Source organism: Pseudophryne corroboree, chromosome 1 (assembly GCF_028390025.1).
Source record: "Pseudophryne corroboree isolate aPseCor3 chromosome 1, aPseCor3.hap2, whole genome shotgun sequence".
NCBI classification, from domain to species: domain Eukaryota; kingdom Metazoa; phylum Chordata; class Amphibia; order Anura; family Myobatrachidae; genus Pseudophryne; species Pseudophryne corroboree.
Window position 1 is genome coordinate 704,933,912 of NC_086444.1, and position 19,341 is coordinate 704,953,252.

The window sequence follows — 19,341 nt, forward strand, 5'->3', positions numbered from 1 at the left end:
TGACAGCTCCATCTCACTAATCCCCCCTTCCTCCCCTCCACACTGACAGCTCCATCACACCAATCCCCCCTTCCTCCCCTCCACACTGACAGCTCCATCACACCAATCCCCCCTTCCTCCCCTCCATACTGACAGCTCCATCACACTAATCCCCCTTCCTCCACTCCACACTGACAGCTCCATCACACCAATCCCCCCTTCCTCCCCTCCACACTGACAGCTCCATCACACCAATCCCCCCTTCCTCCCCTCCACACTGACAGCTCCATCACACCAATCCCCCCTTCCTCCCCTCCACACTGACAGCTCTATAACACCAATCCCCCCTTCCTCCCCCCCACACTGACAGCTCCCATATACACATGCCCACTCCCCAAACTGATACTGACCCCCCCCCCCACACACACACACACACTAACCGCACACATACTGTAAATGTGAGATAATTGCAGGTACTGATGTACAGTAGTGTGTATGTCACCTACACAAATCACCCCTCCTCCACACAGACGGCTGCCACAAACTTCTTGGGCCATGGACTCACCATGGTGTCTCAGCAGGGGGCTGTCCATCAGTCTCCAGCCTCACTCTCTCCTCCTTCCGCGGTGTGATTCCTTGCAGACACCTCCTCACGCTGCCGTGGTGAGCATGGCCCTGGGCCGCATCTCCGCCTCCAGGAGGGTGGGGCTAACAAAGGGACAGAGGAGGGAGTGACTTGGGTGTGCAGCAGCTGAGGGGAGCGTTATGCTGTAACAGGAACTGCTCTGCTGCAGCCAGGACTTTAGTCAGGAGCCAGCAGCACACAGCTTCTGTCTCCTCCCCTCGCCGACAGAGCCGGCCTTAGCTATAGGCAGGCTAGGCATTTGCCTAGGGCATCCAAGCATGTCTAGGGGCATCCAAGCATGTCCCTGCAGTATCTCATGCTGGGAGGGACAGTCTGCAAACTAACTGTTACTTTCCAAATGTATTCAATCAGTACTTGTATACACTGCTGTTTACATTTATCCAAAAAAATGCACACTCTCCCTTAAAGTTCTCCCTCCGACATGCTTGAATGCCCCTGACTTGTGAGAACTCAGACAGACAGCAGAAGCCCAGTAACTGCAATGCCTGGACCTGTGACATTTTCACTGACTATATAAGGTTATTACTGGATGGCTCCTTATGATACCACATGTGTATTTGGAAGACTGCTTCACATAAATCTGACATCACCTAAACTGCTTGTGCACATGGGGGATGGGGACCCTGCTATCCTGTGTGTGTCCCTTATCCCTGTGCAAACCCCAGGTGTCTGCAGGGACATAACATGGGCAGTGTTCTCCTCACACTTTATTTCCTAGTCAGTCCATACCGTAAAATTCCCCTTCCATTATGGCATACCCTGTGAGGTCACATCCCTTGTATGGGTGCCCCTTTTAACGGGTGTGAGCGCAAGCACGCACCCACTCTGCTACCCCCATCTCACAAAACGCAGTCATGGATCCAGGGAGCTGCATGGGCGCACACACTGACTGCAAGCACGCCAGCAAGCAAAAGTAAGTTATATAAAAAAAGCTACTAGCATTACTAATGTGGGGCATATGTGTAAGGTGCATTGCTATGTGGAATTATGTGTATTATGGGCATCACTGTGTGCCATTATGTAGGGTTGATCTGGCCCACAGTGTACCCCCCCCCCGGTGGGCCCCACTGCCAAAGTGTGGCTGGGTCAGATGCAGAACCAGCGGCGGTGCTAGGGGGCACCTGACAAAATTTTGCCTAGGGCATCAAATTGGCTAGGGCCGGCTCTGCTCGCCGCTAATTAACCCCGCTGTTATTAATTTGTGCAACCTGCTTCACTCCATGCCCACTGTAGCGCTCTACCACTTGGCCGCAGGTGGCACCTCCGGGTGGCGCCCCCCTTCTACGGGCGCCCCTGGCGAGTGCCATCCTGGCCAAGTGGTAGATACGCCTCTGGATTTGGGTGTGGTCTGTTCAATCTGCAATCTAAATTGCAGTGTAAAAATAAAGCAGCCCGTATTTACCCTGCATGGAAACAAAATAACCCACCCGAATCTAACTCTCTCTGCACATATCTGCCCGCCCCCCTCCCCTCCCCGCAGTGCACATGGTTTTGCTCAACTGCTAACAAAGTTTCTGCTGCGATTAACTCATAATTACCCCCTATATTATACAACACGCCATCGAAAATACGCAGCACAGCACGGGTCAGAGAGTTTACAGTGTACAGCAACAAGGGGCGTTCCCTATAGCTCCCGCATGACACCAATCACCCATTAGAGATCGCAGCAGCGCGACAAACGCAATCAGTTATCTCAAATGCATGCGCAATGAACATCCAAGTGATCCGCCTTCTCATACGTCACCACGCCGGCGCTGCGCCTATATAAAGCGTCCTGCTGACGTCAGCTTTCTCTTCCGCCTGTTTGTCTGCTGTGAGGCAGGCAGTCCGCTCCGGCTTCATCCCGTGAAAGAATCCGTCGCCATCCGCGAAAATGGTAAGCGGTGGCTACCAGCACAGTCATACGGGAGTCTCAGGCGGCGTTGTTGATTGCTATTTCCGTTATTGGGAATTTCTTCTGCCCGGTTTCGTCAGCCGGTCACGGACAAAAAACGCGGGCCAGGGGCGCCATTACTATTCTAATTTTGTCGTGTCGCCTGCTGTGGAAGCGTCGTTGTGTTTCTCGTAGTGCGGTATCTCCTGGGGTAGAAGTGATAGCTGCTGCTTCCGTGCGGCGTTACCCCGGGCCGGCAAAGTATGAGGCGGTTGCCGGGAGCCGCTGCGTGCGCTGTAGCACCAATGCCGGGTCACCTTTCCCTGGGACACGTCACTGCAACCCTACCCGTGCTGCCAGCCGTATACAACGTGGGGAGAGCGGCCCCGTTACGTAATGGCTGGGGCGGTGGTGACGTTGAAGGCTCAGGCCTCTGTGCCGCCCGCTCAGCTGACGCCTCATACAGTAATAAGCAGGAAGCAGAGTGCGCACAATGGTATGTAGAGAAACCTCCCTGCCTGATGCTGTAGCGTGTAGCACATAGGCTCCCTGATGGAGGGAAGGGCCGGCTCCCGTACTGTATCCACGGCAGGAGATGTGTATGGGCGGGTGTCTCTACTTCGGCTACGGATTAAAGCAAAATCCTTATCAAAATCTGGTCCGTTAAAGTCACCTCCCTGGGCAGATGTTGGATACAGACACCTGTATTAACGCTTGTATAATGCTCACACTGTATTCCGCAGCACTTTGCCGAGAATGGTTCAGACATTTGTCTGCCTCAGAGGAGTTCATAATCTTGTTTCCTATCACATGGATGTATGTTCGCTTTGTCTTATTTTTTTTTTTTTTTTTTTGGTTAAGCCAGTTGACTTGCCTCTCACTCCAAAAACATGTTATTGTATGCAACCTTGGTAACATGCAAGTCCCAAAGTATACATTGCATTTCCTCAGTGCTTTGTGGGTGCAATGCTTATATCTATGCTAGATTTAATGAATATTCTTTTTTTCATTAAATTAGTCCTAGAAATTAAGAATGGTTTGTGTGATGCCGCTGTGAAGACTGACATGACACAATTGTCCGTAACGCTCTGTGTAGTGCACTTGTGCTATTGCCCTCTAAAGCACTGAATAGTCTCCTTTAGCAGTTGGATGTCATTTTTTTTTTTTTTTTTTTTGTATTTTTGTCTCCCCATAAAATATATATATTTACATTTACAATTGTGGGTATCCAGTTACAGGTGATACTGTGGGTGTGAAAAATGGGTGTATCTGGCATTTTTTTTTATTTCCCCCCCCCACCTGTAACCAATTCGGTCCAGACAAGCACCTGTTTTGTTTGAAAATATGTAAGTCCTGTGAAAAGTATTGGGGTGGAGCTTGCTACACTGGAGATCGTAGAATAGCACCAGTGAACCAATTAGCTACAGTAAACTACCTCAGCTAATTGGTTATCTCCCCCCCCCCCCCCCCCTCCCCAGTATGATAGGAGAGGGCTAATTTTTATGTAGTCAAAATACACCTGGTGTGCGCAGTGAACCTGGTTCATGCCTTCTTGCTACATGCTTTAATGGGTAAGGTGTTTCTGGTGCTTCAAAGGTTTTGTATAACTTTGTTTCTCTTTCAGGTGAACTTCACGGTAGACCAGATACGTGCCATCATGGACAAAAAGGCGAACATCCGTAATATGTCTGTCATAGCCCACGTGGATCATGGAAAGTCCACTTTGACAGATTCGTTGGTGTGCAAGGCTGGCATTATTGCCTCTGCCCGTGCTGGTGAGACACGGTTTACTGATACTCGTAAGGATGAACAAGAGCGATGCATCACCATCAAATCTACGTAAGTGGCTCTTTGATTTTTATATTTTTTAAGCTACAATGTCCTGTTTGTAGGTTTTAATTCAATACAATAAACTTTTAATCTGGCGTTTGCCTTGTGTGCTAATGGCTGGTGTAAAGCAATTTTTTTTTTTTTTTTTTTTTTTTTTTTTTTTAACTTGGTATTAACTTTCAGTATTCAATTTGCAGTGCCATATCCCTGTTCTATGAACTGTCTGAGAATGACTTGGCTTTCATCAAGCAAAGTAAAGATGGCTCTGGCTTTCTCATCAATCTGATTGACTCACCAGGCCATGTTGACTTCTCCTCTGAGGTCACAGCTGCTCTTCGTGTTACTGATGGAGCGCTTGTTGTTGTGGATTGTGTGTCTGGTGAGTTTTTGGTCACTTTTATAATTGATAACTAAAATTGATAGATATTTAACTTCATTTTTCTTATGAACAGGGGTGTGCGTACAAACGGAAACTGTGCTTCGTCAGGCTATTGCGGAGCGTATCCGCCCTGTCTTAATGATGAACAAGATGGACCGTGCACTTCTGGAGCTACAACTAGTACCAGAAGAGTTGTTTAATACATTCCAACGTATTGTGGAGAATGTTAACGTAATCATCTCCACCTATGGTGAAGGAGAGACTGGCCCCATGGGAAACATCATGGTGAGTTTTATGTTTAAACCAAGCACCATGTTTTTGTTTGTGTATAGGTATAGTCTTTATGTATTACTGGTGATGGGGATTCAGAATGGATTTGGATGACTCTCTAGGAAATGTTGGTTATCAGTAGTTAATATAGGGTTTTTTTTAATGTCCAGTAGTGTTCTGACTTTGTAGATCAAATAAGTCTCTTGCTCCATTTTTATTGGAGGGAGTTGGCTGATATGTAGTAGTTGGCCTCAAGGGCTTCTATCTAGATAGTGGCTCCCAGTCTTCAGGGAACCCCAACAGTCTGTTTTCCAAGTCTTCTCAAAATTACATATGAAATTGGCTCCAGCTGTGGACCTTGTAAATGTCTGAGTAATGAAACACCTGTGTAGTGTTCACTCTAGGATTTTAACGGCAGGGTGCTGATCATTGAGGGGGGCACATTTTTGATGTGATGCTTTGTGCACAAAGCAGAGTGCATATGTTTATAGTTTTTGGACATACATTTCCCCCTTAGTATATCATATACCCCTATATACATATAGGACACCCATGTAACACCCAACATCTGTACTGCGAAACATACTGTATGTGTCCAGTCTTCGTGAAAGATTGACTGTAGCATATACATAAGTAGATAACTCTAAATGTCCTCCAGTGCTGAAGTGGTTATAATCCGTATGTGTTATAAAACAGAAGTTAAGCAGAGGGTTATAATATTTAGTTTGAGTCTGTTCTACTAGGGAAATAGTGTAAGCAGTACATGCTCACTGCTTTCCCTGTTCTTTCCCTCTTTATCAGAGTGCTGTGTTATGCAGGCAGCCACAGCAGTGATGTCATTTACAGTGCCTCCTCTGCCATCCAGTTCGCGAAGGATAGAAATTGTGTTCCAATTTCAGAGATGGGCAGGGAATAGACAATAACATTGGAACATGCACTCTGACTGTTGCATTCTGTATACTAGGGGGAGATTTATGGTCCTGCAGGGTGCACTGAGAGGGCAGGGTGCTTTTTCACATTTCAAATATGGGCAGGGTGCAGCACCCTGCTGAAACGGCCTAGAAGGAACACTACCTGTGCACCTACTAGGCAACCTGGATAACTCAGTTGGGAGTCCTTGAGTAGAATTTGGGAACCACTAATCTGTTTTCTTTAGTTGTGTGGCCAATTTGGGTAGTGCCTGCTCTTATTTAGTGCTTGCATTTTGAACTGGATAATGGATATAGCCTGTAGGTCTTGTACATTTAAAGATTCTTTCCTTTTAGATTGACCCTGTTCTTGGAACTGTTGGCTTTGGCTCTGGACTGCATGGCTGGGCTTTCACCCTGAAGCAGTTTGCCGAGATGTATGTGGCAAAGTTTGCTGCAAAGGGAGAGGCTCAGTTGGCACCAGTAGAGCGGGCAAAGAAAGTGGAAGACATGATGAAAAAGCTGTGGGGTGATAGGTGAGTTTTACTTGGATGATTTGGAAACCATAAGTGGCTTTCTCTGTTCTCAAGTATTTAGTGCCCTGCAAAACCTGTGCTTTCTGTGGCACCCTGCTAAAACTGCTGCCTGCTTCCTGCCCTCAGTGTGTAAAGATGCCGTGCGCATGGCATCCATTCACGCTGAGAGCGCTTAGGGGAAGCCCCCAACAGTGATGCCACCCACGCCCCCTTTTGTCTGGGGGCTGAACTGCCCACTTTTATTACCCACAATGGCCCTGCCCCCTATTTTTGCATGGCCATGCCCCTTTTCAGAGCTGCGCGCATGCTAGTGCACCTCTAGGTCCGGCCCAGATTCTAGAGTACACAAAATATTTATCACCTTTTGTCTTGCAGGTATTTTGACCCATCTAATGGAAAATTCAGCAAATCTGCAACAAATGCTGAAGGCAAGAAACTTCCAAGAACCTTCAGTCAACTCATTCTGGACCCCATATTCAAAGTGAGTGATTTAGTTTATAATGGGGCTTGTTTTAGTGCTGGTAATGTTAACATTCCTTCTGCATGCTCTGCAATAATCTGGCTCAATGTGGCAGTGTTGTGGTTAGGTTGGCTGGAGCACAATTAACTAGAATCTCCTAGATTCTGAATTGCAAGAATAATTTTTTTAAAATGATGCACATTAACTGAATGTTAATCAGCATGTGACAGATGATGACTAAACATTTCTTCACTTTGACCTGACAAATGGCTGAAGAAACTAAAAAAAATCTGAATGTCTCTAGCTTTGATAAAACTGAAAGTTGTCAATTACATCCTAACTACAAAGATAAGTATTTATTAGGTTTTTGATGCCATCATGAACTTCAAGAAGGATGAGACTGCTAAATTGATAGAAAAACTGGACATTAAGCTAGACAATGAGGATAAAGACAAAGAGGGCAAGCAATTGCTAAAGGTAACTTGAGGCTTATCTTCTATATGCATATTTCAGCTTTACTAAATGTATTTATGTACATCAAATATTGACTGGTAACTTCAAACAAAACTTACAGGCTGTCATGAGACGCTGGTTGCCTGCTGGTGAGGCACTTCTGCAGATGATAACCATCCACTTGCCTTCACCTGTGACAGCCCAAAGGTACCGCTGTGAGCTCTTATATGAGGGGCCTCCTGATGATGAAGCTGCCATGGGTAAGTCTTTTCTACCCTCCTGTGAGGTAGACATTCCTGCACCACTGATATGCATTCATGATTTCTTGAAGCCATCCTAGCTTTAAAATGTTATGTTTAAAAACTGGAAAACTTTGTACTGGCCAGTCAATGTACTTAAGTTAAGAAAATGCTCAAAGCTTAAGTTTATTTGTCTACTTATAAACCAGGTGTCAAGAACTGTGATCCCAAAGGACCCCTGATGATGTACATCTCTAAAATGGTGCCCACAACAGATAAGGGCAGATTCTATGCCTTTGGGCGCGTGTTCTCTGGTGTTGTTTCTACTGGCCTTAAAGTTAGGATTATGGGACCAAACTATACACCAGGAAAGAAGGAGGACCTGTACCTGAAGCCCATTCAGAGGTTTGTTGGAGACCAGGATTGTTGTGCTGCCAGATAACCTGATAAGTAGCATGCACTGTATGTATTTTCTCTGACGTCCTAGTGGATGCTGGGAACTCCGAAAGGACCATGGGGAATAGCGGCTCCGCAGGAGACTGGGCACAAAAGTAAAAGCTTTAAGACTACCTGGTGTGCACTGGCTCCTCCCCCTATGACCCTCCTCCAAGCCTCCGTTAGATTTTTGTGCCCGAACGAGAAGGGTGCACACTAGGTGGCTCTCCTGAGCTGCTTAGTGAAAAGTTTAAGTTTAGGTTTTTTATTTTCAGTGAGTCCTGCTGGCAACAGGCTCACTGCATCGAGGGACTAAGGGGAGAAGAAGTGAACTCACCTGCGTGCAGAGTGGATTGGGCTTCTTAGGCTACTGGACATTAGCTACAGAGGGACGATCACAGGCCCAGCCATGGATGGGTCCCAGAGCCGCGCCGCCGGCCCCCTTACAGAGCCAGAAGACTGAAGAGGTCTGGAAAATCGGCGGCAGATGACGTCCTGTCTTCAATAAGGTAGCGCACAGCACCGCAGCTGTGCGCCATTGCTCTCAGCACACTTCACACTCCGGTCACTGAGGGTGCAGGGTGCTGGGGGGGGGGCGCCCTGAGACGCAATAAAAACACCTTAAATGGCAAATACATCACATATAGCTCCTGGGCTATATGGATGCATTTAACCCCTGCCAATTTTTCCTTAAAGCGGGAGAAAGGCTCCACCCCTTTCTCGGCGGCCTTTCTCCTCAGCACACTGGCGCCATTTTTCCTCACAGCTCCGTTGGAGGGAAGCTCCCTGACTCTCCCCTGCAGTCCTGCACTACAGAAACGGTAAAACAAGAGAGGGGGGGGGCACTAATTTGGCAGATAAATCTATACAGCAGCTATATTAGGGAAAAACACTTATATAAGGATATATATATATATATATATATATATATATATATATATATATATATATATATTATTTATTTAGTGCTCTGGTGTGTGCTGGCAAACTCTCCCTCTGTCTCCCTAAAGGGCTAGTGGGGTCCTGTCCTCTATCAGAGCATTCCCTGTGTGTGCTGTGTGTCGGTACGTTGTGTCGACATGTATGAGGAAAATGGTATGGAGGCTGAGCAATTGCCTGTATTAGTGATGTCGACACCTGACTGGATGGTCTTATGGAAGGAATTACATGATAGTGTCAGCACTTTACAAAAGACTGTTGATGACATGAGACAGCCGGCAAATCGGTTATTACCTGTACAGGCGTCTCAAACAGTCAGGTGCTCTAAAGCGCCCGTTACCTCAGATGGTCGACCCAGACACTGACTCCAGTGTCGACGGTGAGGAAACAAACGTATTTTCCAGTAGGGCCACACGTTACATGATCACGGCAATGAAGGAGGTTTTGAACATTTCTGATACTACAAGTACCACAAAAAAGGGTATTATGTGGGGTGGGAAAACTACCCGTAGTTTTTCCTGAATCAGATGAATTAAATGAGGTGTGTGATGAAGTGTGGGTTTCCCCTGATAAAAAAACTGCTAATTTCTAAATTACTGGCATTATACCCTTTCCCGCCAGAGGTTAGGGCGCGTTGGGAAACACCCCATAGGGTAGATAAGGCGCTCACACGCTTATCAAAACAAGTGGCTTTACCGTCTCCTGATACGGCCGCCCTCAAGGAACCAGCTGATAGGAAGCTGGAAAATATCCTAAAAAGTATATACACACATACTGGTATTATACTGCGACCAGCAATTGCCTCAGCCTGGATGTGCAGTGCTGGGGTGGCTTGGTCGGATTCCCTGACTGAAAATATTGATACCCTGGACAGGGACAGTATATTATTGACTATAGAGCATTTAAAGGATGCATTTCTATATATGCGAGATGCACAGAGGGATATTTGCACTCTGGCATCAAGAGTAAGTGCGCTGTCCATTTCTGCCAGAAGAGGGTTATGGACGCGACAGTGGTCAGGTGATGCGGATTCCAAACGGCATATGGAAGTATTGCCGTATAAAGGGGAGGAGTTATTTGGGGTCGGTCTATCGGACCTGGTGGCCACGGCAACGGCTGGGAAATCCACCTTTTTACCCCAGGTCACCTCTCAGCAGAAAAAGACACCGTCTTTTCAGGCTCAGTCCTTTCGTCCCCATAAGGGCAAGCGGGCAAAAGGCCACTCATATCTGCCCCGGGGCAGAGGAAGGGGAAAAAGACTGCAGCAGGCAGCCTCTTCCCAGGAACAGAAGCCCTCCCCCGCTTCTGCCAAGTCCTCAGCATGACGCTGGGGCCTTACAAGCGGACTCGGGCACGGTGGGGGCCCGTCTCAAGAATTTCAGCGCGCGGTGGGTTCACTCGCAAGTGGACCCCTGGATCCTGCAGGTAGTATCTCAGGGGTACAAATTGGAATTCGAGACGTCTCCCCCTCGCCGGTTCCTGAAGTTTGCTTTACCAACGTCTCCCTCCGACAGGGAGGCGGTATTGGAAGCCATTCACAAGCTGTATTCCCAGCAGGTGATAATCAAGGTACCCCTCCTACAACAGGGAAAGGGGTATTATTCCACGCTGTTTGTGGTACCGAAGCCGGACGGCTCGGTGAGACCTATTTTAAATCTGAAATCCTTGAACACTTACATACAAAGGTTCAAATTCAAGATGGAGTCACTCAGAGCAGTGATAGCGAACCTGGAAGAAGGGGACGATATGGTGTCTCTGGACATCAAGGATGCTTACCTCCATGTCCCAATTTGCCCTTCTCACCAAGGGTACCTCAGGTTTGTGGTACAGAACTGTCACTATCAGTTTCAGACGCTGCCGTTTGGATTGTCCACGGCACCCCGGGTCTTTACCAAGGTAATGGCCGAAATGATTCTTCTTCGAAGAAAAGGCGTCTTAATTATCCCTTACTTGGACGATCTCCTGATAAGGGCAAGGTCCAGGGAACAGTTAGAGGTCGGAGTAGCACTATCTCAAGTAGTACTACGACAGCACGGGTGGATTCTAAATATTCCAAAATCGCAGCTGATTGCGACGACACGTCTGCTGTTCCTAGGGATGATTCTGGACACAGTTCAGAAAAAGGTGTTTCTCCTGGAGGAGAAAGCCAGGGAGTTATCCGACCTAGTCGGGAACCTCCTAAAACCAGGCCAAGTGTCAGTGCATCAATGCACAAGGGTCCTGGGAAAAATGGTGGCTTCTTACGAAGCGATTCCATTCGGCAGATTCCACGCAAGAACTTTTCAGTGGGATCTGCTAGACAAATGGTCCGGATCGCATCTTCAGATGCATCAGCGGATAACCCTGTCTCCAAGGACAAGGCTGTCTCTCCTGTGGTGGTTGCAGAGTGCTCATCTTCTAGAGGGCCGCAGATTCGGCATTCGGGACTGGGTTCTGGTGACCACGGATGCCAGCCTGAGAGGTTGGGGAGCAGTCACACAGGGAAGAAATTTCCAGGGCTTGTCGTCAAGCATGGAAACGTCACTTCACATAAATATCCTGGAACGAAGGGCCATTTACAATGCCCTAAGTCAGGCAAGGCCTCTGCTTCAGGGTCAGCCGGTGTTGATCCAGTCGGACAACATCACGGCAGTCGCCCACGTAAACAGACAGGGCGGCACAAGAAGCAGGAGGGCAATGACGGAAGTTGCAAGGATTCTTCGCTGGGTGGAAAATCATGTGATAGCACTGTCAGCAGTGTTCATTCCGGGAGTGGACAACTGGGAAGCAGACTTCCTCAGCAGACACGACCTCCACCCGGGGGAGTGGGGACTTCACCCAGAAGTCTTCCACATGATTGTGAACCGTTGGGAAAAACCAAAGGTGGACATGATGGCGTCCCGCCTCAACAAAAAACTGGACAGATATTGCGCCAGGTCAAGGGACCTTCAGGCAATAGCTGTGGACGCTCTGGTAACACCGTGGGTGTACCAGTCAGTGTATGTGTTCCCCCCCTCTGCCTCTCATACCCAAGGTACTGAGAATCATAAGGAGAGGAGTAAGGACTATACTCGTGGCTCCGGATTGGCCAAGAAGGACTTGGTACTCGGAACTTCAAGAGATGCTCACAGAGGACCCGTGGCCTCTACCTCTAAGAAAGGACCTGCTCCAGCAGGGACCCTGTCTGTTCCAAGACTTACCGCGGCTGCGTTTGACGGCATGGCGGTTGAACGCCGGATCCTGAAGGAAAAAGGCATTCCGGATGAAGTCATCCCTACCCTGATCAAAGCCAGGAAGGATGTAACTGCAACATTATCACCGTATTTGGCGTAAATATGTTGCGTGGTGTGAGGCCAGGAAGGCCCCTACAGAGGAATTTCAACTGGGTCGTTTCCTGCATTTCCTGCAAACAGGACTGTCTATGGGCCTAAAATTAGGGTCCATTAAGGTTCAAATTTCGGCCCTGTCGATTTTCTTCCAGAAAGAACTAGCTTCAGTTCCTGAAGTTCAGACGTTTGTCAAGGGGGTACTGCATATACAGCCTCCTTTTGTGCCTCCAGTGGCACCTTGGGATCTCAATGTGGTTTTGGGGTTCCTAAAATCACATTGGTTTGAACCACTCACCACTGTGGACTTAAAATATCTCACATGGAAAGTGGTAATGCTGTTAGCCCTGGCTTCAGCCAGGCGTGTCTCAGAATTGGCGGCTTTATCCTATAAAAGCCCTTACCTAATTTTTCATACGGACAGGGCAGAATTGAGGACTCGTCCTCAATTTCTCCCTAAGGTGGTTTCAGCATTTCACTTAAACCAGCCTATTGTGGTACCTGCGGCTACTAGGGACTTGGAGGATTCCAAGTTGCTGGACGTAGTCGGGGCCCTGAAAATATGTTTCCAGGACGGCTGGAGTCAGGAAATCTGACTCTGTTTATCCTGTATGCACCCAACAAGCTGGTGCTCCTGCTTCTAAGCAGACTATTGCTCGTTGGATTTGTAGTACAATTCAGCTTGCACATTCTGTGGCAGGCCTGCCACAGCCAAAATCTGTAAAAGCCTATTCCACACGGAAAGTGGGCTCATCTTGTGCGGCTGCCCGAGGGGGTCTCTGCTTTACAACTTTGCCGAGCAGCTACTTGGTCAGGGGCAAACACGTTTGCTAAATTCTACAAATTTGATACCCTGGCTGAGGAGGACCTGGAGTTCTCTCATTCGGTGCTGCAGAGTCATCCGCACTCTCCCGCCCGTTTGGGAGCTTTGGTATAATCCCCATGGTCCTTTCGGAGTTCCCAGCATCCACTAGGACGTCAGAAAATAAGAATTTACTTACCGATAATTCTATTTCTCATAGTCCGTAGTGGATGCTGGGCGCCCATCCCAAGTGCGGATTGTCTGCAATACTTGTACATAGTTATTGTTACAAAAATCGGGTTATTGTTGTGAGCCATCTTTTCAGAGGCTCCTCTGTTATCATGCTGTTAACTGGGTTCAGATCACAAGTTGTACGGTGTGATTGGTGTGGCTGGTATGAGTCTTACCCGGGATTCAAAATTCTTCCTTATTGTGTACGCTCGTCCGGGCACAGTATCCTAACTGAGGCTTGGAGGAGGGTCATAGGGGGAGGAGCCAGTGCACACCAGGTAGTCTTAAAGCTTTTACTTTTGTGCCCAGTCTCCTGCGGAGCCGCTATTCCCCATGGTCCTTTCGGAGTTCCCAGCATCCACTACGGACTATGAGAAATAGAATTATCGGTAAGTAAATTCTTATTTTAACAGCTAATATTACAGCTTTACCGTCTTCTCACTATAGAACTATTCTGATGATGGGACGGTATGTGGAGCCAATTGAGGATGTACCCTGTGGCAACATTGTTGGTCTAGTGGGAGTGGACCAGTATTTGGTGAAGACTGGAACAATCAGCACTTTTGAACATGCACACAACATGCGTGTCATGAAGTTCAGTGTGAGCCCTGTTGTTCGTGTTGCTGTAGAAGCAAAGAACCCTGCTGACCTGCCAAAATTGGTTGAAGGTCTGAAGCGTCTTGCTAAATCTGACCCTATGGTACAGGTAAGAATGAGTTTTGTGCTATTGAACAAAGCATACTGGCCACCTTTAGAGTTCTAAATTAAGAACAAAACCAGGGTATGAATGGGTTTATTTCTTAATGTTGAGACACAATGGGAACCTCACTTGAAATGGTGACTAGTAATTTGTGAGATACTGTAAGTGTGCTGCCTGTGACGACTTTAATCTTATTTTACAAGTGCATCATTGAAGAGTCCGGAGAACACATCATTGCAGGAGCTGGAGAACTACACTTGGAAATCTGTCTGAAAGATCTGGAAGAGGATCATGCTTGCATTCCAATAAAGGTAAACTATAGGCAAAGCTATGCATCGCCTGAAGCTCCCTATGGCTGGTATCTAGTCACTTGCAGAATGAGCTACATTGTACAGTTTTAAAGGACCACTTAACAGCAAATTTCCAAGTTACTTGACATCAGGGTTGTCTGGTTTAAACCAAATGTTTTAATAACCTTTTTTTTTTTTTTTTTTTTTTTTTTTATGCTGTCTGTACTGGCAAGGTGCCTTGACTTTATTTAGAAAGTCTATTATACTAAAGTAGTGTCTTAAAAATGCTTAATGCCAGTGACATTCCCTTTGCTAATGCTTTAACTCCTTTTTTGTGGCTTTTATGAAAGTGCTTTCGCACTTTCCATTTTGTACTAGTCAGATTTATTTATAAATAAGACTAATGCTGAACATTAACTTGTCCTCATTTTCAATTTGTCAGTGTACTTTGTATGTATTAGGAGTACATATTTTCAGATTTAATAGAAATCTTTAAAAAAAAATGGTTTTGTACATAGTCCCAGAAAAAAACATTTCTACCATACACACTGCAGTCATTTGACAAATGACCTGATACTGTGTTCAGGATTGTATCCAGTTGCTCCTATATACTCCATGCAGTCTTAATGTAGAAGTAAAATGTTTGAGGCTTCTAATACACTAAAAAAAATGGGGGGGGGGGGAGGGGAGGAAAGATGTAAACATGTAATTTTTTTCTCTTCCCAAACCTGCTTGACATGAATGCTGCTTAACAGACCATTACTTGAGCAAGCTTTAATTTCATGTAGGTGGGGTATGCATAGTAATTCCAGTTGGGCTGTTTTGCCAACAAACTGATGTCCTACTGTATACTTGCTATCCACTGAATGGTAATGGCTGAGTTTTGGCCAAAGCACATAAGGCATTTCTACAGGCTGCAAGTTCTCGCTACCCTTCTCAGACAAAAATGATGTCATTGTCAAATTACTAACTAGAACTGCTTTACCTGGTTTCACTTTGTTTCATTCCCCCTTTTTATGTAGCAGAATTTTAACTTTGGTCGAAGTGTGCAATATTGTGATCATGAAGTTGCTTAGTCTCCTGAAAAAGCGATTTGCTTAATATGAAACTTGAAATGTAATGACTTGGCTTTTGATTTTTTATTTTTTTTCTCTCTAGAAATCTGATCCAGTTGTGTCTTACCGTGAGACAGTAAGTGAGGAATCAAACCAGCTGTGTTTGTCAAAGTCTCCAAACAAGCACAACCGTCTGTACATGAAATCTCGTCCTTTCCCTGATGGCTTGGCTGAAGATATTGATAAAGGTGATGTGTCGTCACGTCAGGAGCTCAAGACTCGGGCTCGTTACCTGACTGAGAAATATGAATGGGATGTTACAGAAGCTAGGAAGATTTGGTGTTTTGGTCCTGATGGAACTGGACCAAACATACTCGCTGATGTCACCAAGGGAGTCCAGTACTTGAATGAAATAAAGGACAGTGTAGTGGCAGGCTTCCAGTGGGCCACCAAGGAGGTAGGTGTGATTTAGCAAAACACTTTATTGCTTTAATTGGTTTGGGAAGCAAGGGCTTGTTAGTTACAAGTAATTCTAAACGATAGTGGAGCAGTTAAAGCTATAAATCCAAAGTTAAATGCTATGGGGCTAACACTTGATTTTCTGCAGAAGTTTCTAAAGATAAAAACTGACAATAAGCTTTTTGCAAGCAACTTGGCTGACTTCTACAGTACATGGTATACAGGTTGAGTATCCCATATCCAAATATTCCGAAATACGGAATATTCCGAAATACGGACTTTTTTGAGTGAGAGTGAGGTAGTGAAACCTTAGTTTTTTGATGGCTCAATGTACACAAACTTTGTTTAATACACAAAGTTATTAAAAATATTGTATTAAATGACCTTCAGGCTGTGTGTATAAAGTGTATGTGAAACATAAATGAACTGTGTGAATGTACACACACTTTGTTTAATGCACAAAGTTATAAAAAATATTGGCTAAAATGACCTTCAGGCTGTGTGTATAAGGTGTATATGTAACATAAATGCATTATGTGCTTAGATTTAGGTAACATCACCATGATATCTCATTATGTTATGCAATTATTCCAAAATACGGAAAAATCCGATATCCAAAATACCTCTGGTCCCAAGCATTTTGGATAAGGGATACTCAACCTGTATAAACACTTTTGCATCTGGGGACCTAAATTCCAGAGGTAGGAAGCAGCTTCAACAAAATCTGAGTGAGGAAGTAATCGGTTGCCAGAAGATGGGTGGGAGTATAAAGGGAGACTGGGTTAGATATGTGAATGGGTGAGGAGTAAATTTCAACAGAAGGGAATGCAGTGTTTAATAGGGGAGGTAGACATGGTACATTTGGAGAGGGAGATGGGCAGCAGACATAGTCGAGAGGCCAGTGAATCTGGAGATGACTAGTGAGGTTATTGGCGTGAATCAAGGGCTGAGTCATATACTGGAAATTTGAGATAAAAATGGTAGGACTGCAAGAGGTGCTGAATGTGTGGTTTGAAGGTGGGTGGATTAAAAGATTACTGAAGATAGCTTACTTGGGGGCTAGAGGAGATGTGCCTTCAATAAATTATGAAATTGTAGGTGTTCTGCCAAACTGTGGTTAAGATAATCAGCTCAGTCATAAGGGCCCTACATACAGTCAGATTTGCCATCAATGTGCCCAATAACCCCCCTGTCCTTGGGCTGTGACAGCTTCACTCCCCTATCACCATAGCACTGCATGCTAATATGGATGAGATTGTCCATATTGGCATGTATAAATCTCACACAATGCGGGGCTGCTCATCGGTGGTGCTTACATGCAAAGATATGAATGATATCTTTGTTAATGAACAAGATCGTTCATAATCTTTCAGTGTAATCGCTAAGTGTCAAGCCCATTAAACATGTTAGCAGTGAAACATCTTAGAAAATATAGCAGGGGAAGTAGGAGATACTGCACAAGTGAGGGGAGGAAAGGGTAGATTGGAGTATTGTCGGCTTAAAGATTGAGTCTCGACTAAAGAGCTTGCCTAGAGGACTAAAGGTATGTACACAAGGTGCAATTTCTGCTGCAGGGTACACTGGGCTCCACAAGGGTTAACATCGGGTTGTAGAGTAGGATATTGATCCGAGGCACCAACAGGCTCAGACTGTTCCCAAGATGCAGTGTCGCCGCCGCCTTTAACTCCGCATCCATGCACAGGAGCTCAGTTTGTAAGTTGGTGCCATGCAGTAAGCAGGCACTTAACAGGAGGGCTGCATTAGGCAGCATATTGCTTTAATTGAACGAAAGAACTTAAGATTCTTCTGTCAGACTACAAAGGGCTGCAGCAGGCAGTCTCATAGACTGTCCTATTTGCAGCTCCGTCACCCCCAGCGGCGCTGTGTACTTTCGCGCCCTGGTTGCCAGGTCACTGCAGCGGAGGCGCCGGTTCCTGCAAACCGTGAGACACACGCCGCTGTCCTCCCAGATCGCAGGGCCGCAGGTACGGTGGAGGTAGGGACTTCTGTGCCTGCACTTTACTGAGATCCAGCACGGCCATGTGTGCTGGCACAGACACTGATCACTGGGCAGCCACACCACCAGGGACACTTAATGTGTACAGGTCTGGGGGCTTTTAATATACATAAACCCTGCATTTAACTGCCTGCAGCACCTGGTGGGGATGCCAGCAGGGGGAGCAGGTCAGACCTGTGGCCCCAGCCCGAGGGCGCCATTTCTACAAATGTTCCTGCCCTGTAGCCGCTTTACACTCCTTCACTCCTGGCCAGCAGCCATCACTGATGGAGCGGTGCTGTTCCTGGGACTGCTGGGGCAAATCCTTCTCTGTAGAACCGCCTGATTTGCCAGTGCTGTGCTTCCTACAGGACACTTAAGTATTCTACCTGTCACTGGGACAGTGTTAAGAGTGCATACATTCAGGGTTGTGTGGTACAAACACCCTATGATATAACAAAGCACAGTAACTACTGGATGTATATCTATTAACTCGTATAGCCATACTGAGTATTACTTTGTATTGCTAGTCCAATTTTCTCTGACGTCCTAGTGGATGCTGGGGACTCCGTAAGGACCATGGGGAATAGACTGCTCCACAGGAGACTGGGCACATCTAAAGAAAGCTTTAGGACTATCTGGTGTGCACTGGCTCCTCCCCCTATGACCCTCCTCCAAGCCTCAGATTTCTGTGCCCAGCTGAGCTGGATGCACACTAGGGGCTCTCCTGAGCTCCTAGGAAGAAAGTATGTTAGGTTTTTTTATTTTCAGTGAGACCTGCTGGCAACAGGCTCACTGCACCGAAGGACTAAGGGGAGAAGAAGCGAACCTATCTAAGTGGTGGTAGCTTGGGCTTCTTAGGCTACTGGACACCATTAGCTCCAGAGGGATCGAACACAGGACCCGACCTCGTCATCCGTTCCTGGAGCCACGCCGCTGTCTCCCTTACAGAGCCAGAAGCAAGAAGGTGGTCCGGAAAATCGTCGGCTGAAGACTTCTGTCTTCTCCAAGGTAGCGCACAGCACTGCAGCTGTGCGCCATTGCTCCTCATGCACACCACACACTGCGGTCACTGATGGGTGCTGGGGGGGGGCGCCCTGAGCAGCAATATTAACACCTTGGCTGGCGAACTGACACCATATATAGCCCCAGGGGCTATTTAGGTGTTTATTAACCCCTGCCAGAACTTTTACAATAGCGGGAGAAAGCCTGCTGAAAAAGGGGTGGAGCCATCTCCCTCAGCACACTGGCGCCATTTTCCCTCAGCTCTGCTGGAGGGATTGCTCCCTGGCTCTCCCCTGCAGTCCTGCACTACAGGAAAGGGTTAAAAAGAGAGGGGGGGGCACAAATGAGGCGCTGTATGTAAATATAATATAATTAATATAATATAATTAATATAATATAATGCAATGCAGCTATAAGGGAAAACACTCTCTATAGGGGATATATAGCGCTCTGGTGTGTGCTGGCATACTCTCCCTCTGTCTCCCCAAAGGGCTTCGTGGGGTACTGTCCTCTGTCAGAGCATTCCCTGTGTGTGTGCTGTGTCGACATGT

General features: G+C 46.6%; 1 protein-coding gene and 1 non-coding gene across 2 annotated transcripts in view; both read left to right on the forward strand.

Moving 5' to 3' along the window:
* Window positions 1-2,392: 2,392 nt before the first annotated feature.
* EEF2 (eukaryotic translation elongation factor 2) overlaps window positions 2,393-19,341 on the forward strand; it is a 31,077-nt gene continuing 14,128 nt past the window's right edge. The window contains exons 1-12 of the mRNA XM_063914862.1: window positions 2,393-2,501; window positions 4,123-4,337; window positions 4,526-4,707; window positions 4,781-4,992; window positions 6,243-6,421; window positions 6,797-6,902; window positions 7,245-7,358; window positions 7,456-7,594; window positions 7,783-7,978; window positions 13,733-13,991; window positions 14,189-14,296; window positions 15,434-15,787. Of these exons, the coding sequence (XP_063770932.1) occupies window positions 2,499-2,501; window positions 4,123-4,337; window positions 4,526-4,707; window positions 4,781-4,992; window positions 6,243-6,421; window positions 6,797-6,902; window positions 7,245-7,358; window positions 7,456-7,594; window positions 7,783-7,978; window positions 13,733-13,991; window positions 14,189-14,296; window positions 15,434-15,787 (2,067 nt within the window). The 5' untranslated portion in view covers window positions 2,393-2,498. The remainder of the gene's footprint in view (window positions 2,502-4,122; window positions 4,338-4,525; window positions 4,708-4,780; window positions 4,993-6,242; window positions 6,422-6,796; window positions 6,903-7,244; window positions 7,359-7,455; window positions 7,595-7,782; window positions 7,979-13,732; window positions 13,992-14,188; window positions 14,297-15,433; window positions 15,788-19,341) is intronic.
* LOC134932746 (small nucleolar RNA SNORD37) lies at window positions 7,108-7,177 on the forward strand. Its single transcript, XR_010179472.1, has one exon. It is a non-coding gene; the product is annotated as a small nucleolar RNA SNORD37 (small nucleolar RNA).